At 45.1% G+C, this 19675-nt stretch overlaps 1 protein-coding gene across 5 annotated transcripts in view; it reads left to right on the forward strand.

Annotated features, from left to right (window-relative positions):
- The first annotated feature begins 13291 nt into the window (after positions 1 to 13291).
- GALNT7 (polypeptide N-acetylgalactosaminyltransferase 7) overlaps positions 13292 to 19675 on the forward strand; it is a 118121-nt gene continuing 111737 nt past the window's right edge. For 3 of the 5 annotated variants that reach the window (XR_003790894.1, XM_029203968.1, XM_029203969.1), the window contains exon 1: positions 15528 to 15722. Coding sequence is in view for 3 of the 5 variants with exons in the window: in XM_029203968.1 (XP_029059801.1) it covers positions 15597 to 15722 (126 nt within the window). In the remaining 2 variants the exon portion in view is untranslated. Of the gene's footprint in view, positions 15294 to 15527; positions 15723 to 19675 lie in introns of those variants that run through there. The other 2 variants (XM_029203970.1, XM_029203973.1) reach the window with 2 other exon arrangements.

Below are 19675 nucleotides of genomic sequence, written 5' to 3' on the forward strand. Positions count from 1 at the left end.
GCAACGTGGCTGTAAAGACCAGCAATTAAACAACAGTTCTCCCATCGGGGCAGGGCAAGGGCTGTCCTCGAGGCACAGCAGGGACTGTTCTGTAGCTCTGCCTCTGGGGCCGCACAGCCCGGACTCCTCCAGCTACTGACCAGAGGGGATATCTGTCTGCTGTTTCCCCAGAGTCCACGCAAGACAGAATCATTTCTATTATTTTATTTGTGAACTCTACCCATTAGTGCTCGGTGCCAGGACAACCGCAATGTACCTTTGTGGGTCTCTGTGATTCCCATTTAAAGCCTAATGAGGTCAGTCAAAAGTGAGGCCAAATTCACCACTTATTATTTATCATTTGTATCCAACTTCCAAAAAGAGGAGAACAGGCTGTTTAAATCATACCCTAAGAACAGGAAAGATCAGGGTAACTGGAGTGGTGGATAGTAGGGGTTAGGGCTCAAGCAGGTGACACATGGGGTAAATGGGACATTGACTACAGGCCCTAGATCGGGAGTGTTTCATCCCTCTGTTTTCTTGCTCTTTCTCTTGGAGATGTCAGAATATTTCTTTTTAGACGTCAAAAGAAAAAACAAAAGACCTCCTAGTTCCTGACCTGTATAGGTCAATGCAGAAGAACTGGTGTTTCTTCTTAGGTTTCCTCCTTTCCAATTACTCACGTCTTGGTTCAATAATTAAAATACACCCGCTGGATGAATCACGTGGTGGGACAATATATGTAGTGGAATCTCAGCCACACCCCATTGGTAAGGATAACAAACAGCTCAGCCAACGTGTCTATGGTCCTCGGTACTCAGGAAAAGGCTTGTTCTCAAAGTCCGTGCCCCACAATGAGCGTGAATGTTCATCAGTCAGCTCCTGTCCTCCGAGACCCTCCAGTCTCTGTAGATGGGATCTGTGCTGAAGATTTTTGTTTTCTTTTTAAAACGCAGGAAAAGAAAATCTTGTAGGTTTTTTTACCATAACCTACCTAATGTGACCTATTAAGTCATCCCCTTGGCTGTGGATCTCCGTTTTATTTCGCTGACTTCACCCTGTTTTCCTGGTTCCCACCTCTTTCTTAACACTTGGTTTTTAAAAAGTGAAAAACTTAATAACCACAAAGCCAGGAACAACCAAGAAACCACAGCCTTATTTTTAGACAACACATAAATCATCCCGGAAAAGGTCTCTATCCTAAGGATTTCCCCAGATGTACATTCTACAATTCCCTCTGTATTTTTAGTTCAAGAGTCACAAAACCCAAAGTTTGTATTCTTTGTCATTCAAAAAAGAAATTTGCACCCAAAGTGTGAAATTAATGGCCAGCTTTTGCTGTTGTTGTCATTTATCATCTCTGGGAGCAGGATCATGATCTTGAGAAACAGTAGCTACCTCTCTATTTTACTCATGTGAGCTACGTGCAAACCAAAGAATTCTGGTCTTTAAAAAATGTTCCAGGGCTTCCCTGGTGGCGCAGTGGTTGAGAGTCCGCCTGCCGATGCAGGGGACACGGGTTCGTGCCCTGGTCTGGGAAGATCCCACATGCCGTGGAGCAGCTGGCCCCATGAGCCACAACTACTGAGCCTGCGCCTCTGGAGCCTGTGCTCCACAACGGGAGAGGCCACAACAGTGAGAGGCCCGCGTACCGCAAAAAAAAACAAAACAAAAAGTTCCATATATTAACTGACTTATTTTGTTTTGCCTTAGAAACATTCTGTATCGTATCAGTGGGATTCCATTAATGGGATGGGTGTGGGGAAGATGGAGTATTCATCGTTTAAAAACAAATTGTTAAAAAGTAAGTTAACTTATTTATAGTACCTATTAAACATTCACTTTATGTTCACCTATACATGAACATAAATCACAAAATTAGAGCATAATTCATAAAACTAGATATTCTGTCAGGTGGGCAAAACCTGTATTGTTCATGGAACCTTGAACCTAAACATTATAGAAGCTTGAACCTAAAACATTAAGTAGATAAATATGACATATAATAGGTCAGTTATTTCTAAAGTGTAGTAAAGTTGGGGTTAAAAGGGATGATTAAGTAGAATGTGAATTTTTAAAATTTTGATAATTATGCATTAATTTTAATAAGTGTTGAAAAATTAATACCACAGTCCTGTGATTTTACTAGTATCATTGTTTAGTACAAAGCTAAACTTAACTTTATAAAAGTATATAATTTTAATGGAAAATATTAAGCAATAATATGTATACTACTCTAGGTATGACTAAAAATGGCATAAACAGTACCAAGATGAATAAAGTTCGGGAAACACTAACACAGGTAACTCGCTAGTATTGGTACCACATCTACTATATGACTTAAGTGTTACAAAACTGAAATCAGATTATCATAGAAAGTGTGGTGATTTGGCTCACCTGTTACCACATTTACATAGCATCATTAGGGAAATAACAGTTCCTTAACATTTAGTTCTTAGGCTTTTTCCATTTAATTACTCTATTCAGTCAATGAATATGGTGAATCTTTGAAAACGTATTAAGCACCTACTATGTACAAGGCCTCTGATGGGTAATTTCCAGGAATATAGAAATCTTTTAAAGACACACCACTTTCTTTCTTTAAAATTTTTTTGATAAGGTTTATTTTGAAAAGTAACATTTTCATAATCAATAATTTAGATAAGAAAGAGGAATATTGAGAAGATTCCCAACAATCCCACTATTTAGACAGAGATCAAAATGTTAGTGGGTTATTTCCTTATAGGCTTTTTTAAATGAAAATATTTATTTTATTAACGAGTTAGAACCAGAATGCACTTACTTTTTTTTTTTTTTTTTTTTTTTGCGGTACGCGGGCCTCTCACTGTTGCGGCCTCTCCCATTGAGGAGCACAGGCTCCAGACGCGCAGGCTCAGCGGCCATGGCTCACGGGCCCAGCCGCTCCACGGCATGTGGGATCTTCCCGGACCGGGGCACGAACCTGTGTCCCCTGCATCGGCAGGTGGACTCTCAACCACTGCGCCACTAGGGAAGCCCTGCACTTACTTTTGTATCATATTTTCCCCCACTTACTGTTTCCATTTTCCCATGCTACTATTTTCTAAAACATGATTTGAAGGACCAAATACACCATTTAACTATTCACCTACCAGTACCTGTGGCTGAGTTCTAGCCAATAAAAGTTATCAGAAGGAATGTTCACCGCTCCAGGCCTGGCTCTTAAAACTCATCATAGGGGATCGATCCTGCACCTGCTCTTTTTTTCCCTAAATTGCCAGCTAGATGCAAAGAATCCAGTGGAGGGCTTGGGTTCCTCAGGGGATGGGAGATCCACTGAATGGGAAAAGCCTGGATCCCTAACGGGCTGGGAGGGGCGGAGTCCCTTCCCTCCCCGCAACCTGCGAAGAGGATGGGATTGTGATGTGATACATTTTCATTGTATGAAGCCCCTGAAGTTGTGGGGTTGTTTGTCATAGCAATCAGTCTACCCTCATTCATTGATGTTCTTCCTCAAAGTCTTAAAATCTTCCAAACTCCTGTTCCCTGGTTTGGAAGCACCTTTTCTATGGGCCTTATTTTGACTTTTTCAGTTTGCTTAATCTGAGCTGAAGTCATTTATCTGGTCGTCAACTGGATGCGCGAATGTACTTTATTTCACTTACTGCCACTTCTCAAACCTAAGCAGAACAGGTTGCTACGCATGATTTTGCCCTAGAAGACAAATGTTCTACCAAGAACTTATTTAAGAAGGTCCTGCAGATCTTCTCCTTCTCCACCATCCACCTCATTTTCTAACACTCTGTACCAAAAAGTTCACGGAACCTACAATCTTTAGGATGTATTTAGCCTAAGTATGCTTCAGTATCTCATTTGAGGCCATTATACTTCCAGGACACAATGTAAGGTGAACCACTAGAGGTTTTTGCTCCAGGGGTGATATCGTTGAACTTATATTTTAGAAAAATAATAGTAGTGGTAGGTCGAATGGTTTTAAGAAATAGGAGATTAAACGATGGGAACATGGTAAAGAAACTGCAAAGAAATGTGAATCATAGCAGTGGGAAGAGATGCAAAAGGAAACATCAGTGATGGGGTGGTCCTGACTTGTTAATGATGAAATCTGGAAGGAAAAGTGGAAGAAACTATGAAAGATGTCTTAGAAATTTCTTTTTTAAGTGTCAATGGCTAAATCAGGAGCCTAGGAAGAATAGACGATTTGGTGGGAAAATAAATGAATTCCACTTAACGGAACTGAAACCTTGTGAATGGGTCAATCCTCACACAGATTCAAAACTGAGGAAAAGAAAAAGAACTAGAACTGAATTCTAAACAATGCTGTCTTTTTAGATAGCGGAATTTGTGATGAGACTGACAATGAGTGGCCCGAGAGACAGGAAAACAACCAAGCGCCCAGAGGCCAAGCGATGAGAACATTTCAGTAACAGTTCTACTGTACTGTTTAACCCGTCCATTAACTTAGTATTTTTTTATTTCTGGAAATTAGGTCTTTTCTCAATTTTACTCATATTTTCAGAGCTCTCTTTTCACTTCTTGAAGTGTATTAAATGTGATTATATTCTGTGTCTGGTCATTCTAACTGCTAAGTTTTCCAGGCAGCCTATCTTGTAGAATATTATTTCCCACCCAGGGCTTTGGGAGTTTAGTGATTTTCAACTGTGAGTGACTCATCTTCTTAGGGACACAGGAACAGGACATTTTTCAAAGCCTGAGGTGAAGAGAGTTCTTTCAAAAAGGATTCACATTTGCAGTTCAGATGCCTTGTGACGCCACTAGTCTGGGATCACTTTAAGTTCTTGGTCTGAGGTTTTTCTAGGCATCCAAGTTGTGTGAATTCTGACTGCAAACCAGGGTCAGGGCCACATTATGATGACTAGTTTCCTAGTTGGATGGTGTGGGCTATGTGTGGAGGGACGTTTCTCTTCAGGGTGAGGGGAATGGGTTCACTCAGTTCTCTCACCTTGGGGATGGAACCCTTCAGGGATCCTAGTTTTTGAGGTCCTATTAGGCTTTCCACTTTGGGATGGACCCTGAATTTGTTTTCTGTTCCTAAATCCTTGAACTCAGGATGTAAAAGATACTCAGGCACCCTAGGTTTGGCCAAAGCCCTAAGGCAAAAGCCAGCTTCCATACTCAGCTTACCTGTCTGTTCAGTCTTTTACCTTAGTATTTATTTTCTTGTTACCCATGCATGGACACATTTAGAAAGATTGCAGAGGTATTTCACCTGGCACTTCCAGTTGTTTTCATCAGCTCAGTTGGCCCCGCACCTTAACTGCCACTGTTACTTGGGAGATTCTATCTCCAAGTACAGGTAGTTCCACTTGAGAATATACTGTACACATGAAAATCTAAACCAAATTGCCGAGTATCACAAAAGTAATAATGTGTGCTGCCAGAGCCTTTAAAGAGTTTGTTTTACAGGTTTTTAATTTAACTACTTACAAACAGCCTGGAAGCAGCACAACAACTTCAGTGATTTGGAACCATAATAGTTGAAGAGTAATCAAAATATACCCATATTCTGACCTATTCTAACCACCTCCACGGTCAGAATCCTCGTCCAGGCTACCACGAGCCCCTGTCTGGATTATGAAAATAGCCTTCTAACTGGCCCTTGCTTTTATCGTTGTTCCTTTCCTTAACAAACCCAGAAGCCAGAGGCTGTGGTCCTACTTGGATGTGAGTTACATCGGGCCACGCCACCCACACTTTCTCAGCCAAAGCTCTCCTCTCGTCCTTGCTTTTCCTAAAACAAGCAGGAATGTTCTTGCCTCAGGGCCTTTGTATCTGCTGCCCTTTCGGCCTGAAGCCACCTCCGCTCAGGTAGCCATTCGCCCTGTTCCCTCAGCCCTTCAGGTCTTGTCCAGATATTATCCCCTCAATGCGACTGTCTCAGACTCTTTAAAATTGAAACCTTCCCTCACTCCCATCCGCATTCCAAATCCCACTTCCCTCCTTGATTTCTTTCCACAGTATTTGTCTTCTACTACACCACCTAAGTAAATGAGTTATTCTTGTAAGCTCTTAGGATAATTCTTGGCACGTAAGTGATATACCAGCATCGATAACAATACATAATCATTTACATACCTTGTTTATTGTCTGACTCCATGACCACAAGGATTTCTGCTCCTCTAGTTTCCTGCTGTTTCCCATCATTTAAAACAATGGCTAGCACAGGATACGTGCTCCAAACACTGCTGAATAAATAGAAATATCTATAAATATACAATAAAAGATCATAACAAGGGATTGTTAAAAATCTTTTTACATAGTTTGAGAAATAGAAGCCATCCCATAAGACCAAGACCTCAAAGACCATTCTCCAAAAAAAATAAAAAGGAATTAAAATTCAAATTTCAAAACTCTTTGCGATATGCCAAAAGGTACATTTATCTAAACGACAGTAATTTTTTATGCAAAAAGATCTATTTCGCATTGCCTTGACCAGTAGCTCTAAGAATACCATACTTCACTAAGTCTCGATTTGCATACAGGTACCACAATAACACCCATGCATATCATATGCCCTCACAAGTGAAAAGTCACAAACCAAAGTTTTAAATGACAAGTGTTTTGAGCTCCCGTGAAGATCACCACTCTGGGCCCACATCTCCCAGGTGTGGCCCTCCAAGTCGTCATTAACATAGAGCCACGTGTTCAAATAAAGAGAAAATGTACTGTTCACCGTTCAGTCTGAAAAGATGAAATTTCTGGGCATCAGCCAGGTGGGGAATGACGTCGTTGGAAAACGTAAGGCTTAGAATTACCAGATATCTGCTCCCAGGCCAGCCTCTAATTCCTGGATCATTTAGGATAATCTCCCTGCGTATACCCAGCATACACCTCAGTTTCATTCGTATGCAACTTTGCTTATCTCCTTTGAAGCGTCAGAAAAGGCTTCTAGGCATAGTCAATTACTAAAAATAACCCAATCTTATTATAACTAGTCAAAACCATTCAGAAGATGGTGCAAAGCTCTTCTTTGTCGTTCCCATCATGTGCCTTTTGGGCTGCAGGCTGCCTCGGACAAGCAGGACAATGTTCCTTCGTCCTTGGCCCCTTTCTTCTGCTCCACACCGCTTCACCTCCCTGCAGAGAGCCTGCTCATCCAGCTACACCTATTGTGGTCCGGCCAGAGAGATTTGGCAAAATGCATCACCTAGAATCTCACATTCTTTAACATGGGAACCTGACACCTTCAAGAGAAACCAGCCTCTGTTTTGCTAATACAGTTGGCAGTCTGCTAACAGTGGGTTCTACGTCCTGAAACTATTTGGAAAAAAGAAAATTCCAGAAAGTTTCAAAAAGCGAAACTTGAGGGGCTTCCCTGGTGGCGCAGTGGTTGAGGGTCCGCCTGCCGATGCAGGGGACACGGGTTCGTGCCCCGGTCCGGGAAGATCCCACATGCCGCGGAGCGGCTGGGCCCATGAGCCATGGCCGCTGAGCCTGCGCGTCCGGAGCCTGTGCTCCGCAACGGGAGAGGCCATGGCAGTGAGGGGCCCGCGTACTGCAAAAAAAAAAAAAAAAACACACACACACACAAAAAGCAAAACTTGAATTTGTCACACTAATGGGAACTATTTAAATAGCATTTACATTGTACTTAACAACTATTTACATACTATTTACATTGTATTAGGTATTATAAGCAACCTAGAGATGATTTAAAGTATAAAGAAAGATACGCATAAGTTATATGTGAATATATATCATTTTACACAAGGGACTTGAGCATCCTCGGATTTTGGTCCGAGGGGTCCTGGAACCAATCCCCCTCAGATAACGAGGGACAACTGTACTGATCATCTCTCGGAGCATAACTTTGATGCAACAGAGGTGGAACAGAAAGAAGCTCTTTCAGTAAGAGGCACCAAGAACCCACCTATCTTACATAAAATGAGAGTTGGCTAGACTCTCATTTCTAATTTCCCTTCAAGTATTAAAGTTTCATGAAATTAGAGTATGAAATTCACTGAAGAAAGACTCAAGTTCTCAGCAGAGTGTGGTTAAATGACATGAAAAAAGTCTTCAAAACTGAAATTTGTCAAGGTATTACTGTAAGTCCTATGACAGTTTGTGCACATAAACTTCCACATCAGTGGGCAGAGAGGTAGTTTCAGTTTATTATCTAGGAATTACAGCACTCATTTTGGTCAGATAAAAATGTAGAACGGTGCACCCTCCTTCCCCAGCCCCTAAATGAGGGCAAAGCCACCTACTTCTAAAATACTTTTGCAAAACATTTAGATATTATTGCCTTTTAAGACCTTTTAATCATTCAAAATGATTAAAGCATGGGGAAGAAAAGTACCTCAACCTCTATACACATTATCAAGTCGTACAAAGACACTGAAACTCTTAAAGATTAGGGAAAACTGAGATAAAGAATTTTATAGCTGAGGTGAAGTGGGGAGAGTGACTAGCTTCGGTTTCTAAGATTTTAATTTTTTAGTGACAGAACTACCTGATATAATTTTTATTAGCTATAAAAATGACTGGGTTATTTTTAGTAATGGACTATGCCTAGAAACCTTTTCAGACAACTCAAAAGAGAAACAACAGAATTGCATACAAAGCAACTGAGGTATAGACTGCAGAGAGCTTATGCAGAGAGATTACCCTAAATGATCTGAGAATCAGAGGCTGAACAGGAAGCAGATATCTGGTAATTCCAAATCTTTTATTTTCCAACTATGCCATACTGCATCTTGCTAATGCCTGGAAAGTTCACCATTTTTTTAATTTGCTTTTTTAAAATTAATTTTTATCGGAGTGTAATTGCTTTACAATGTTGTGTTAGTTTCTGCTGTATAACAAAGTGAATCAGCCATATGTATACATCTATCCCCTCTTTTTTGGATGTCCTTCCCATTTAGGTCACCACAGAGCACTGAGTAGAGTTCCCTGTGCTACATAGTAGGTTCTCAGTAGTTATCTATTTTATACATGGTAGTGTGATTATGTCAGTCCCAATCTCCCAATTCATGCCCCACCCCCCGGCATTGTCTTTTCTCTCTGTCTGTGTCTCTATTTCTGCTTTGCAAATAAGTTCATCTGTATCATTTTTCTAGATTCCACACCGGAAAGTTCATCTTTTCTTCAGTTATCTTCTAACAACTGAGCAAAGAACAAGAACATTTTCTCTTCCTGTACATATATGCAGTATATCTTCTATCACACAATGTTTCCAAACCTGCTTAAAACATAGAGTGAGCATGTGAAACACAGCACATGTCAACTATGCCTTCACTCCTTCTCCCCCAACACAGCAGGTCCTGTGTGCTAGGCACTGTGAACGTCTCGGAAGATGACACCAAATGAGGACATGGCCTGATGGGGGTGACAGACCACTGAGTAAGCAATGACAAAGCTGAGCCCTACATGCCATGTCCAAGCGTGAACAGGGGGCTCGGACAGCATAGGGCAGGGCTGGGGTCTGAAGAGAACGGAGGAATCTGGAGGAACTGATGTATAAACTGATTCTGAAGGATGATGGGAGTTTGGTGGGAAGCAGTTGGTGCTGAAACTAAGAGAGTGTTCCGGGTAAGGGAATAACCTGTGTGAAGGCCTAGAAGGGAGAGAGAACTTGGCCCATTCCAGAAATGGAGAGAAGGTCAACGTAGCTGCAGTTTAGGTTGGAAAAGAGGACTCGTGGCCCAGCTGAGCCTGTGGAGGTAGCAGAGGCTGGCTCGCAAAGGTCTTTGGAATAAATTGAGAGGTTTGGGCTTAATTCTGAGAGCAATGGGAAGTTGCTGAAGGGGTTCCAAACAAGACTGTTAGGAGACAGAATGTGGTTCAGTCGACGCTTAAATAAATGGTCAAGTCAGAAGAGCACTTCTGAAATACGGGAGTCTGAAAACAGTACAGACTCCTGGAGAGGTAGTGTTCTACAGCGTTCAATCTAAAAGAACTTTGTTTTAAAAAAATTAAATTTATGTATTTATTTTTGGCTGCGTTGGGTCTTCATTGCTGCTTGCGGGCTTTCTCTAGTTGCGGCGCGTGGGCTTTCTCTAGTTGCGGTGCACGGGGGCTACTCTTCATTGTGGTGCGCGGGCTTCTCACCGCGGTGACTTCTCTTGTTGCGGAGCACAGGCTCTAGGTGTGTGGGCTTCAGTAGTTGTGGCGCGAGGGCTTCAGTAGTTGTGGCACGTGGGCTTCAGTAGTTGTGGTGCACGGGCTCAGTAGTTGTGGCTCATGGGCTCTAGAGCACAGACTCAGTAGCTGTTAAAACGGTTTTAAAATAAGCATTTCTTCCTTCACAACAGTGTAGGAGACCATTAACCTCATCAAATGGAAGCCCTAGTGACAACAGTCTTTATTCCAGATGAGCACAACTCAGGAATTATCCATCTCTTTAAGTTTATTACAGAAATAGTAATACATGCCAGAAAAAAAAAAAGTATAGAAGCAGAATTTGACTTGGTTGTATTCTACACAAGAGTGTAAATTGAAAAGTCTCAACCATCTATTAACATCACAGGACAATCAGAATTTCAGAATGGGAAGGGGTGTTCAAGATTCTTTGGCCCAACACCTTCGTTTTAGAGTTGAAGACAGTATACAGAGTATTTCTTTGCAAGATAATCAGAAATGAGCAATTATTTAAGATCTGAATTCTTTTTGAAAGACTTCAGCATATCATAATGGTAAGCGAAATACTACAAATAATAAATGGAATAACGAGTATTCTGATTTTCAGTGTTGTTCTTAAGCCTCCAAAGACCCTGACCTCCTAGGATTCAAAGCCTTGTGTGGCCCCCTTCCACATGGCACCAGACCACAGCTTCTGGACCCCTGTCTCTCTCTCTTTCTCTCCCTCCCTCCCTCCCTCTCCCAGATCTTTCCCTGCAGGAAGCCAGCTGCCTTGTCCTGAGCAGCTCTGTGACAAGGAACTGAAGTGTCCCTCAGTAGCCCGTGAGGCCTGCCTGTTGGCCTTGGGAGTGAACTTGGAAGCAGGTTCCTCCAGGCCCACCTGACAGCCCGACAACAACCTCAGGAGAGACCCTGGGCCAGAGCCACCTAGCTGGGCCACTCCTGGATTCCCGACCCTCAGAACTGCATGAAATAGTAAAAGTTTGTTGCTTTAAAATGCTACATTTGGGGGTAATTTGTTATGCAGTAAGAGATAACTAATAAACACTGTCCAAAATTAATATATTCTTAACAAACTTAAGAATATATTCTTAAGTAAAAAAAAATATTTTTAAAGTATATTTTTTATACTTAAAAAAATTTAAATAACAATTATTTTCTAAACAATATAATACATTTTTTTTTTTTGGTCGCGTGGCTTTCGGAATCTTAGTTCCCTGACCAGGGATCGAACCTGGGCCCCAGGCAGTGAAAGCACCGAGTCCTAACCACTGGACCACCAGGGAATTCCCTATAATACATTCTTAACTTAAAAATACTATCACGGATGTTCTTCTTTGAAAAGAGGTGATCAAACGGTTTACAGAATAGGCACTAGGATATTTAACCAGTAATTTATAGGTCACTGAGACTAATTTAACCTGAGCTCTTAACAATCACATATAGTTAAAATTGAACTTTGGTTGCTAATAGTACTTGCCCAAGGCTATGTGTTCCCATTTCAATACAATTTAATTCTTTCCTTCCTTTCTTTCTTCCTTTTTTGGAAACCTCAGTAGACACAATGATCTGAATTTAAATTAAAATCATTACTTCCTTCTTAGTCCTGAGTAACCCTAGTAGGATTCAAAGTGAGGGGAAATAACAGTCTACCAGCTGATGGTGACAACCACGATAGCTAAAATAATCACTTTTCTAATTAAATAAAACCCACAAAGTTTTATCCTTGGAAGGAGAAGCTCCAGGTACGGAGGACCAGCAGTTGATATAGTCCTGGCGTTTCTTCTAAGTTTCACCTTCTGTTTATATTCTCAATCCAATTATTCATTATTTCACCAAAAAATATTTATTGAACCCTTTCTACAAACGGGATACAAGGATGAACTGGACAGACAAGGCTCCGTCCTCACATACCTTATGTAATTATCAGGGAGGGAGAGGTAGAGCACCCAGCAGGGTACCGGTCCCAGTGTGTTGGTGGGGAGGGGCCTGGGGGATGGGAGGGATTCGGGAGGAAGCATGGGAAAGCTTTTGTGTCACTTCAGGCAAAAAGAACCCCCCCCCCCCCCCACCGCCTGGAAGCAAAGGGAGTTCAAGACACACTTAGCAATTCAGATGTTCAGCTTGGCTGCAGGATAAAGAAGGAAGGAAGGAGTGGTTAGACCCCCGGAGCGGGCATCTCACCTCTAAACAGCAGCCCCGGCAAGGGCGCAGCTCCTCATGGTGGGTTCCCCTCGGACAGAGCAGGCAGGGGAAGAATTTAAAAGCAACAAATCTTGAGGCCCTGACCTTTTGCATCCTAAGAACACATTTATATTCCGGGCCCAGAAGGCTAGCTCAGCTTGGCAAGGAGTATGGACGCAGCCACACGAATTCTGAGACTAGAAATCTAATCTCTAAAAATCTGATTTCTCTAGAAATCTAGTCTGCTTTGAATCCCAGCTTGAGAACAATGGTGACGCCAGCCCCACTCACGTGGTGTAAAGATTAAATGCAGTAACACGTGTGAAGCATCCTGCAAACACCAGGCCTTCAAAAGAATTATCTTTCCCCCATTACTGTGGAGCCCCCAGCTGAAGACACCATGTCACCACCTGCCACATGAGCCACCATAACCTGACAGAGGACAAGGCTCTCTTGGCCGTCCCGTGTCCCTCCAATTAAGTTCTGGTCTCAACCCTCTTTCCCAGCGAACCCCGGGTTAGACAAACCAGAAGTATTCCCCTACAACAATCCCTGTCATATGGTAACTGTAGTATTCATTAAGAAAAAACGAATTACACCCAGACACACTGAGACTTGCCCATTACTCTATCTGTACTTTATATTTGCATATGTACTTGACCTCCATTATTCCTTTTGATGATATTGTGAGGTGAGTATTGCAATCACTGTCCGACAGACAAGAGCCCAAGGTTCAGAGAGGTTAAGTGACTTACCATGAACTAAGCTTTGGACGCGTGTAGCTCCTCATTTTCTAAAGAGTTGGGTCAACTCTGCTGAGGCCGCCTCCTTGCAAATGATGCAACAGGCTTGTATTTTATACTTTGAGTTTCTTTTAAACATTGCTAGGGGCTTCCCTGGTGGCGCGGTGGTTGAGAGTCCGCCTGCAGATGCAGGGGACACGGGTTCGTGCCCCGGTCTGGGAAGATCCCACATACCGCAGAGCGGCTGGGCCCATGAGCCATGGCCGCTGAGCCTGCGCGTCTGGAGCCTGTGCTCCACAACGGGAGAGGCCACAGCAGTGAGAGGCCTGCGTACCGCAAAAAAGAAAAAAAAAAACATTGCTAGGACTCAGAGGAGCCTGAGCTTTTACAACCATATACCCACTGGTCAATTTCTTGTGTCCTTTCACACGTATTTTAAGTTCTCTGTGCAAAACTTAAAGGGGGGTGGCAGGGTCATCTCTGAATACCATTTCTGCCCAAGAATCCTTCCGATTGCCTTAGGGAGTGATAAGGACCACTTTCAATTTGCACACCTGCCCGACTATGCTCATAAGAGTAAAAATAAAGCTTCCTATTTTCTTAATAATCAAAAGCTGTCTCCTCTGACTGTGCAAATGAGAGCACAAACAGAAGGTTTCATTACTCCTGGAGGACTTCAGCTGCTGACTTCAAATGGAATTATCCCCTCATGTGATAGGAGTAAGATCCCTTGAAGGTCACCTCCTCCAAGCCCAGTCTCTAAGGACGTCTGCTTTGCAAAGGAGCCCTCCCCACTGTGAACAGCCCAAGTTGGGTCCACAGATGATCTTGTTCCTGCTTTCCACAGTTATCTAAATAAACCTTTCCCCAAGCACCCCTTCCTTTCACTGTTTCTCTGAAGGTGGTGCACAGATGAGCTGGGTCAGAATCACCTGGGTACAGGTGATGCCTGGGTCCCCACATGGACCTGAATTGACCCAGGAGTGGGGCAGTAGCTTTCTACATTACCCAGCCGGTTCATACTTTATCAATCAAATTAAAGTCCAGGTATTTTTCATCAAAAAAAAAAAAGGTCTTCAGCAGTCTCCCTCGTCCTATATGAAAAGCAACTGGTTTTGATTTAAGTAGTTGATAAAAATGCTGAGTCAGACAGTGACTTGTATTCAACCCATGACAGCCCTCCAGGTGCTGTATGTATTGGGCTTACATGCATTACTCTGCACAATTATCCAGCCAAGAACAGACCTGACCATATTGTCAGCCATTCTACATTTCCCCCTATTGTTCACTGCAAATATTTCGTGGGAATTCTGAAGTGACTGGCATCTACAGAAATCCCCAATATCCTAGGTAGTGTAACCCAAACCATTAAGCACATGGAGTTGGTCTGGTACAATTCTTTATCTATCCTGAATGAAATTCTCTATTTCATTCTAGAAATTTAAATAACCGGGTTTCACTTGTTTTAAAGTACCTGCAGATAGGAGACAATATTAAGGAAGAAGGATCAACTTTTACCATCCTAAAACTTAGGAGAAGATATTAAACATTCTGTTCAACTTGAATTAGGCAGATACGAGGTCACACTGATAACATAATCACGTGCATCTGGCAATAGAGGCGACTGACATCTTTGTTGGGAGATATGGGCACAAAAATTATTTCCTCCGGCTGGGGCATCTGGCTAAACATTTGTCAATACCCTTTCCTGTGTAATGTAGGTCTCAGGCTTCTGAAAGGCTTTTGAAAAACAGAAATCAAGGAACCTCCATCAAGCGGCAAAAATCGGGTCTGAAGGAGACGACGAGGGTGGAGTATTTTTTTTTTTTTTTTTAGTATTGTTTTACAAACCCCGAAATCCTCGGTCCTAGGAATAGAAACTTAGCCCTTGAACAAGATTGGTATTGCTTATTCCCACTAGGTTGGCTTTCTTCTAATTAGCTCAAGAGACAGCGACGTACTACCCGCTTTCCAAGTAGAGCTCCTGGGGTCCGGTGATATTTGCACATCACACCTGGGCCTTTCGGATACAAATCCGGCTCCTTAAGGAGCCGTGTGAAGAAGCGAGCACAATCAATAAGGAAAAATCCAGCTATAAATCAGCCACGTGGAGCTGCGGCAACGGCCGCCGCGACTTCCTGGTTTCCTTCCCGCCCGCCCCGCGGCGGGGGCCGGGGGGCCGGCGTTAAGGCCGGAGTTACAGCCCGAAAGGACAATAAAAGTTGGGGACCCGGGCAGCTTTTAGGGCTGAGCGGTGGGGCCGAGGCTGAGGACAGACCTGGGGAGAGTGTAAGTTAGTCGCATGGTAGCAGGACCTGGGGGGGGTCGGGTGGACAGCGGCGGGGAAGCGGCTGCGGGCCGGCCGGGGGCCGCCCAGCGAGGGCGTGGGGGCGGGAGCGGCCGGGGGAGGGAGGGGAGAGCGGGGGTGGGGCGGCCCGCCAGGCGAGGGGAGTTCCGGATCGGAGGCGGGGAGGGCGGCCGCCGGGCGGCGGGGGCGGGAGGAGGAGGCGGCGAGCGCGGAGGGGGAAGGAGGGAGGGGAGAGCGGTGGCGGCGGCTGCGCCCGGCTGTGCGCGTCTCGCCGCCGGAGGAAGATGAGGCTGAAGATCGGGCTCCTCTTACGCAGTTTGCTGGTGGTGGGCAGCTTCCTGGTGCTGGTGGTCCTCTGGTCCTCCCTATCCCCGCGGCCGGACGAGCCGAGCCCGCTGAGCAGGATGAGGGTGAGTGACCCGCCCGCCCCCTCCGGCGGCGGCGACCTGCAACTTGTTTTGTTCGCGCGCCTGGCGGGAGCGGGGTCGGCGGGTCGAGCGCGGGCTCCGCAGGTGGCGCGACGGGCGGGTGGGGGCCCCGAACCCCGCGTCCGGTCCCAGCCCCCACCGCATCTCCCCGCGCCACCCCGCCCCGCGCTGCGGGGGGGGCTCGGCGGCCGCCCTCCGCACCTGGAACGCGGGCTGGAGGAAAGAAGGGCCGGGCCAGGACCACCGCGGCAGCGGCCGGGGACGCGGGGCTGGTCCGGGCTGCGGCCTGTGGCGCGCGCATGCCTGACGGAGGCGAGGGGCCGCGGCCGCCGCCACCGCCAGTGCGGACCAGGCCCCTGGGTCCGGCCGCCCCCGCGCGTCCGGGGCGCCCCCCTCCTCCCGGTCTCCGGCGCCCCCGGCTGCCAGCCCGGGTGGGAACGCGCGGCCCCGCCTCCGGCTCCGCGGAGAGCGCCGCCCCCTCGGCTTCGGCGCCGAGACTGGCGATGCGCGGCCGAGGCCTCGCCCAGGACCGGCCTCCCTCCGCCTCCCGCTCCCCCCCTCCCCTCCCGGCGGCCGCTCTCGCCCGCCTGCGGACCCCCGCCCCGGAGCCCCCTCCACCGGCTGCCCCGTTGGGCCGGAGCCCGCCTCTCCTCCCCTCTCCCCTCACCCGGTTGCGGCCGGGCCGCGGGGCCGCCAAACTAACTTGTGCGGTTGCCGCCCGCGCCGAGGGCTCCTCCGGACGCGCTGTCCGCCGCCCGACTCTCCCGGTCTGTGGGGCTCCGTCGGCGCCCCGGGACGTGGGTGACCGGACCCCGGGCTGCGGCCCCGCTGACCCGGCCGCGCCCCCGGCCCAACCTGCCCGCCTTTACGGCCGCGCCCCTCCTTCCCCTGGGACGCGGGAGGCGGGGGCTCGGGGGCTGGGCAGCTGTGCTGCTTCCAGCGCCTTGTGCAAACAGCGTCTGCATTGCACCCGCGGGGTCGCCTTTATTAACTTTCCTTTTGGAAAGTTAGCGTCTGGAAGTAGAGGGAGAAGGCGTCCTTTCAACACTAAGAATCGTAGGGAGAGATTTCCTTATCTGCTCCTGCCCCTGTGATGAGGGAAGGTTTACTCTTGAGATTTACTCTTAAGTTTTAGTGTGTATTTGAAGACACAACGGCACTGGAATCGCTTTATAACGTCTGGGGTGGATTCCCTTCTAAGTCATCTAAGTTAATGGTAATAAAAAGTACCCAGTTTTCCTTTTGAATGTGTTTGTGGTTTTAAGTCCCTCAGCTCTCATGGAGTGATGGTGACCTCTTTATGATTTTGCTTCAAAATGACTTATTGAGAAAGGACGACTGAATATTGCAGTTGTTTGAAAGCATTTGTGATCAAATGGCCTTTTACCGAGAGCTAATAAAGACGTAAAGATGCCATTTCCTGGGGGAAGAAATTGAGGAAAGAGTGACAGAACTAGCCATATTCAGAATGTTCTGCAGTTCAGATAACAAGTCTTCTAGAGGGGTGATGGAGCGTCAGCCCCAATGCCTATTTCCTCTGAAATATTATATTAGTGCTGGTACAAGTACTGAGCCACGAGCTCATTTACTAGCTGTAGGAGGTGGTTATAACTTGATTTTTGGTCCAACTTATTGGATAAAGTTTGTCGGTGGGTCCAGGGTAATTTCTGTCATTTGCCAAAGACTGAAGCTAGCTTTTTAAGACTTTCAGACAATTAACATTAAGAAGAATGCTTTATGTATGTGAAGAGCCAAACGCTTTTATTAAGTTTGCGGATAAATATTAACTAAGCAAGTTAAGGTATAGCTTATAAATCATAAAAGCATAAATAAGGGACTATTGCCTCCCTTTAATAAAAGCTAACCTAAATGTTTCTGAAATACAGCAGTAGAAGGACATCTCCTTTCGGGAAAGTTCTGACTGATTATGATTACACATACTCCACTCACTGTGAAACACCTGCCTCTCCTTAACACTAATCCATGTATAGGGCTTTTTTGGATTCTGATAAATGGCCTGAGATAGTCTAGGACAATCCCATTTACCAAATACAGGTTATGCTTCTATTCTAGCAAGCTGGTCCTGGTGGGTCCACCCTGTGCAGGTTTTTGCCTCATACTTTCAGTGTTCCAGGCACAAAAGTCTGCCGTAGCCTGGTGCTTTTTTTTTCCCTGGACTACTTCCTCCTTTAGATCTGCCCAGCAAAATGCGTCACCTGTGGTCAAGACAAGAGGAACACATTTATTTTCGCTTTCCCATCTCCGGGCCTCTTGCTGTTTCTCTGATGTGAATGATGTGAAAAGTGATCTTACCGTTCAAATTGTACTCTTGTATACGATTTGATTTATTCAACAAACATTTTTGAGTACCTCCCATGTCCTGGTGCTAGTTGTTAAGAAAGTACTCCTTGCTCCTAAACTCATGGATCTTGAAGGCTAGTGGGTCAAAAATCACATTAATCAAGATTTCACAAATCTGTAAATAAAAATTGTGCCACCACATGCTATGAAAAAAAAAAAAACCCACAGGGGGTAAGAAAATGGAGGAACTTGGTCATATAAAACCTTACCTGAAGAAATGGCTTTTGAGTTGAAATCTGCAGATTTGAAGAAGAGTCATTGTTGATCTGGGTATGGGAGGGGGACACCCCTGAGAGGGAGAAGTATGTGCAAAGGTCCTGAGGTAGGAGGTAGCATGGTGAGCTGAGGAAATGGAAGAAGGCCAGCGTAATTACAAGATGGAGGGCGAGGGTTCAGAGAGACCATGCCAGGAATCAGGTCTTTAGAGCAGCCATTAACTCCAAGGATGGAGCTCGTCGAAGGATTTTTAAATAGGGGAGAGGTGGGCTGAGATTTGTGCTTTGAAAAGACCACTCTAGCTGAATTGGTTTAGAGCAGATAGGAATCCTGTTGGAGGTTATGATAGCCCAGGTGAAACGTGATGTTGATGGCATTGGCAGGGTGACGGTGGAAGGAGAGAAAAGTCAGTTGATTCAAGAGCTATTAAACGAAGCTGCAGAGGCACCAGGACTAGGTGTCTGCATGTGGGAGTGAAGGAGAAGGTGTCCAGAGGCACCCGATAGGCAGTAGAAGGATGACAGATTGTTTATTACATGGAAGGTTCTGAAGACAAAATCCATACGTTCTGATGTTATGTTTTATGGTTACAATGGGAAGGCTTATCATCTTAGGCTTTGTCCTCTGAATATTTTAAGGTCAGCATTTATTAAAACCATCTGTTTAGCACTTGGAAAGCGTAGACAGTACCTTTAATTAATAAATTATAGTATCTCCCAGACCATTTCTCCCGGGTTTCGGCGCTGAGTGTTTAACGTTGAATCATTAGTCTCTGAAAATAAAGGTCTGGAATGGAGATGTTGAAAGACCTTCAGTGGCTCTTTAACAGCAAATTCAGTACTTGTGAGAAGCTGCATGTAAACCGGCAGCTCTCTGTATGTGCGAATGTTACTTGACTCAAACTATTAATGCCACTTAGGCACAGAGCATCCGTAGTAGGACTAATTCAAGAACCATTGCTAGATGGAGAGGTTTTATGTGATAAGCTAAGACCAGTGGGAAGGAACATTGCTTAATGAGGCTGTGACTGAATTGATCACCCAGTCAGTCAGGTTCTACCTTAACAAAGCCTTTTATCTCAGTGATGATCCGTTGCAACCAGAAAAGCTCTGCCCTTGACCATGAGATTTCTGTTTCAAATGGAAGCTTGCTTATTAGGGATAGAGCTATCACTTAGAAGAAATGTAGTGTCTTAAGAGGTCGCTGTTGTTTCAGTTCCCCAAGTGAAATGCCCTGGGATTAGTTTTCATTTCATTTTGCTGTCCTCCCCCACCCTTGCAGTTAAAAACTCCCTGATTACCAAGTCTAAGAAATTTAGGCTCCATAGGCCTCCTGAAATTAATGCTGAGTTTTGCATA

The sequence above is a fragment of the Monodon monoceros genome, unplaced genomic scaffold (genome assembly GCF_005190385.1).
Source record: "Monodon monoceros isolate NGI ecotype Baffin Bay Population unplaced genomic scaffold, NGI_Narwhal_1 Super_Scaffold_5, whole genome shotgun sequence".
NCBI lineage: Eukaryota > Metazoa > Chordata > Mammalia > Artiodactyla > Monodontidae > Monodon > Monodon monoceros.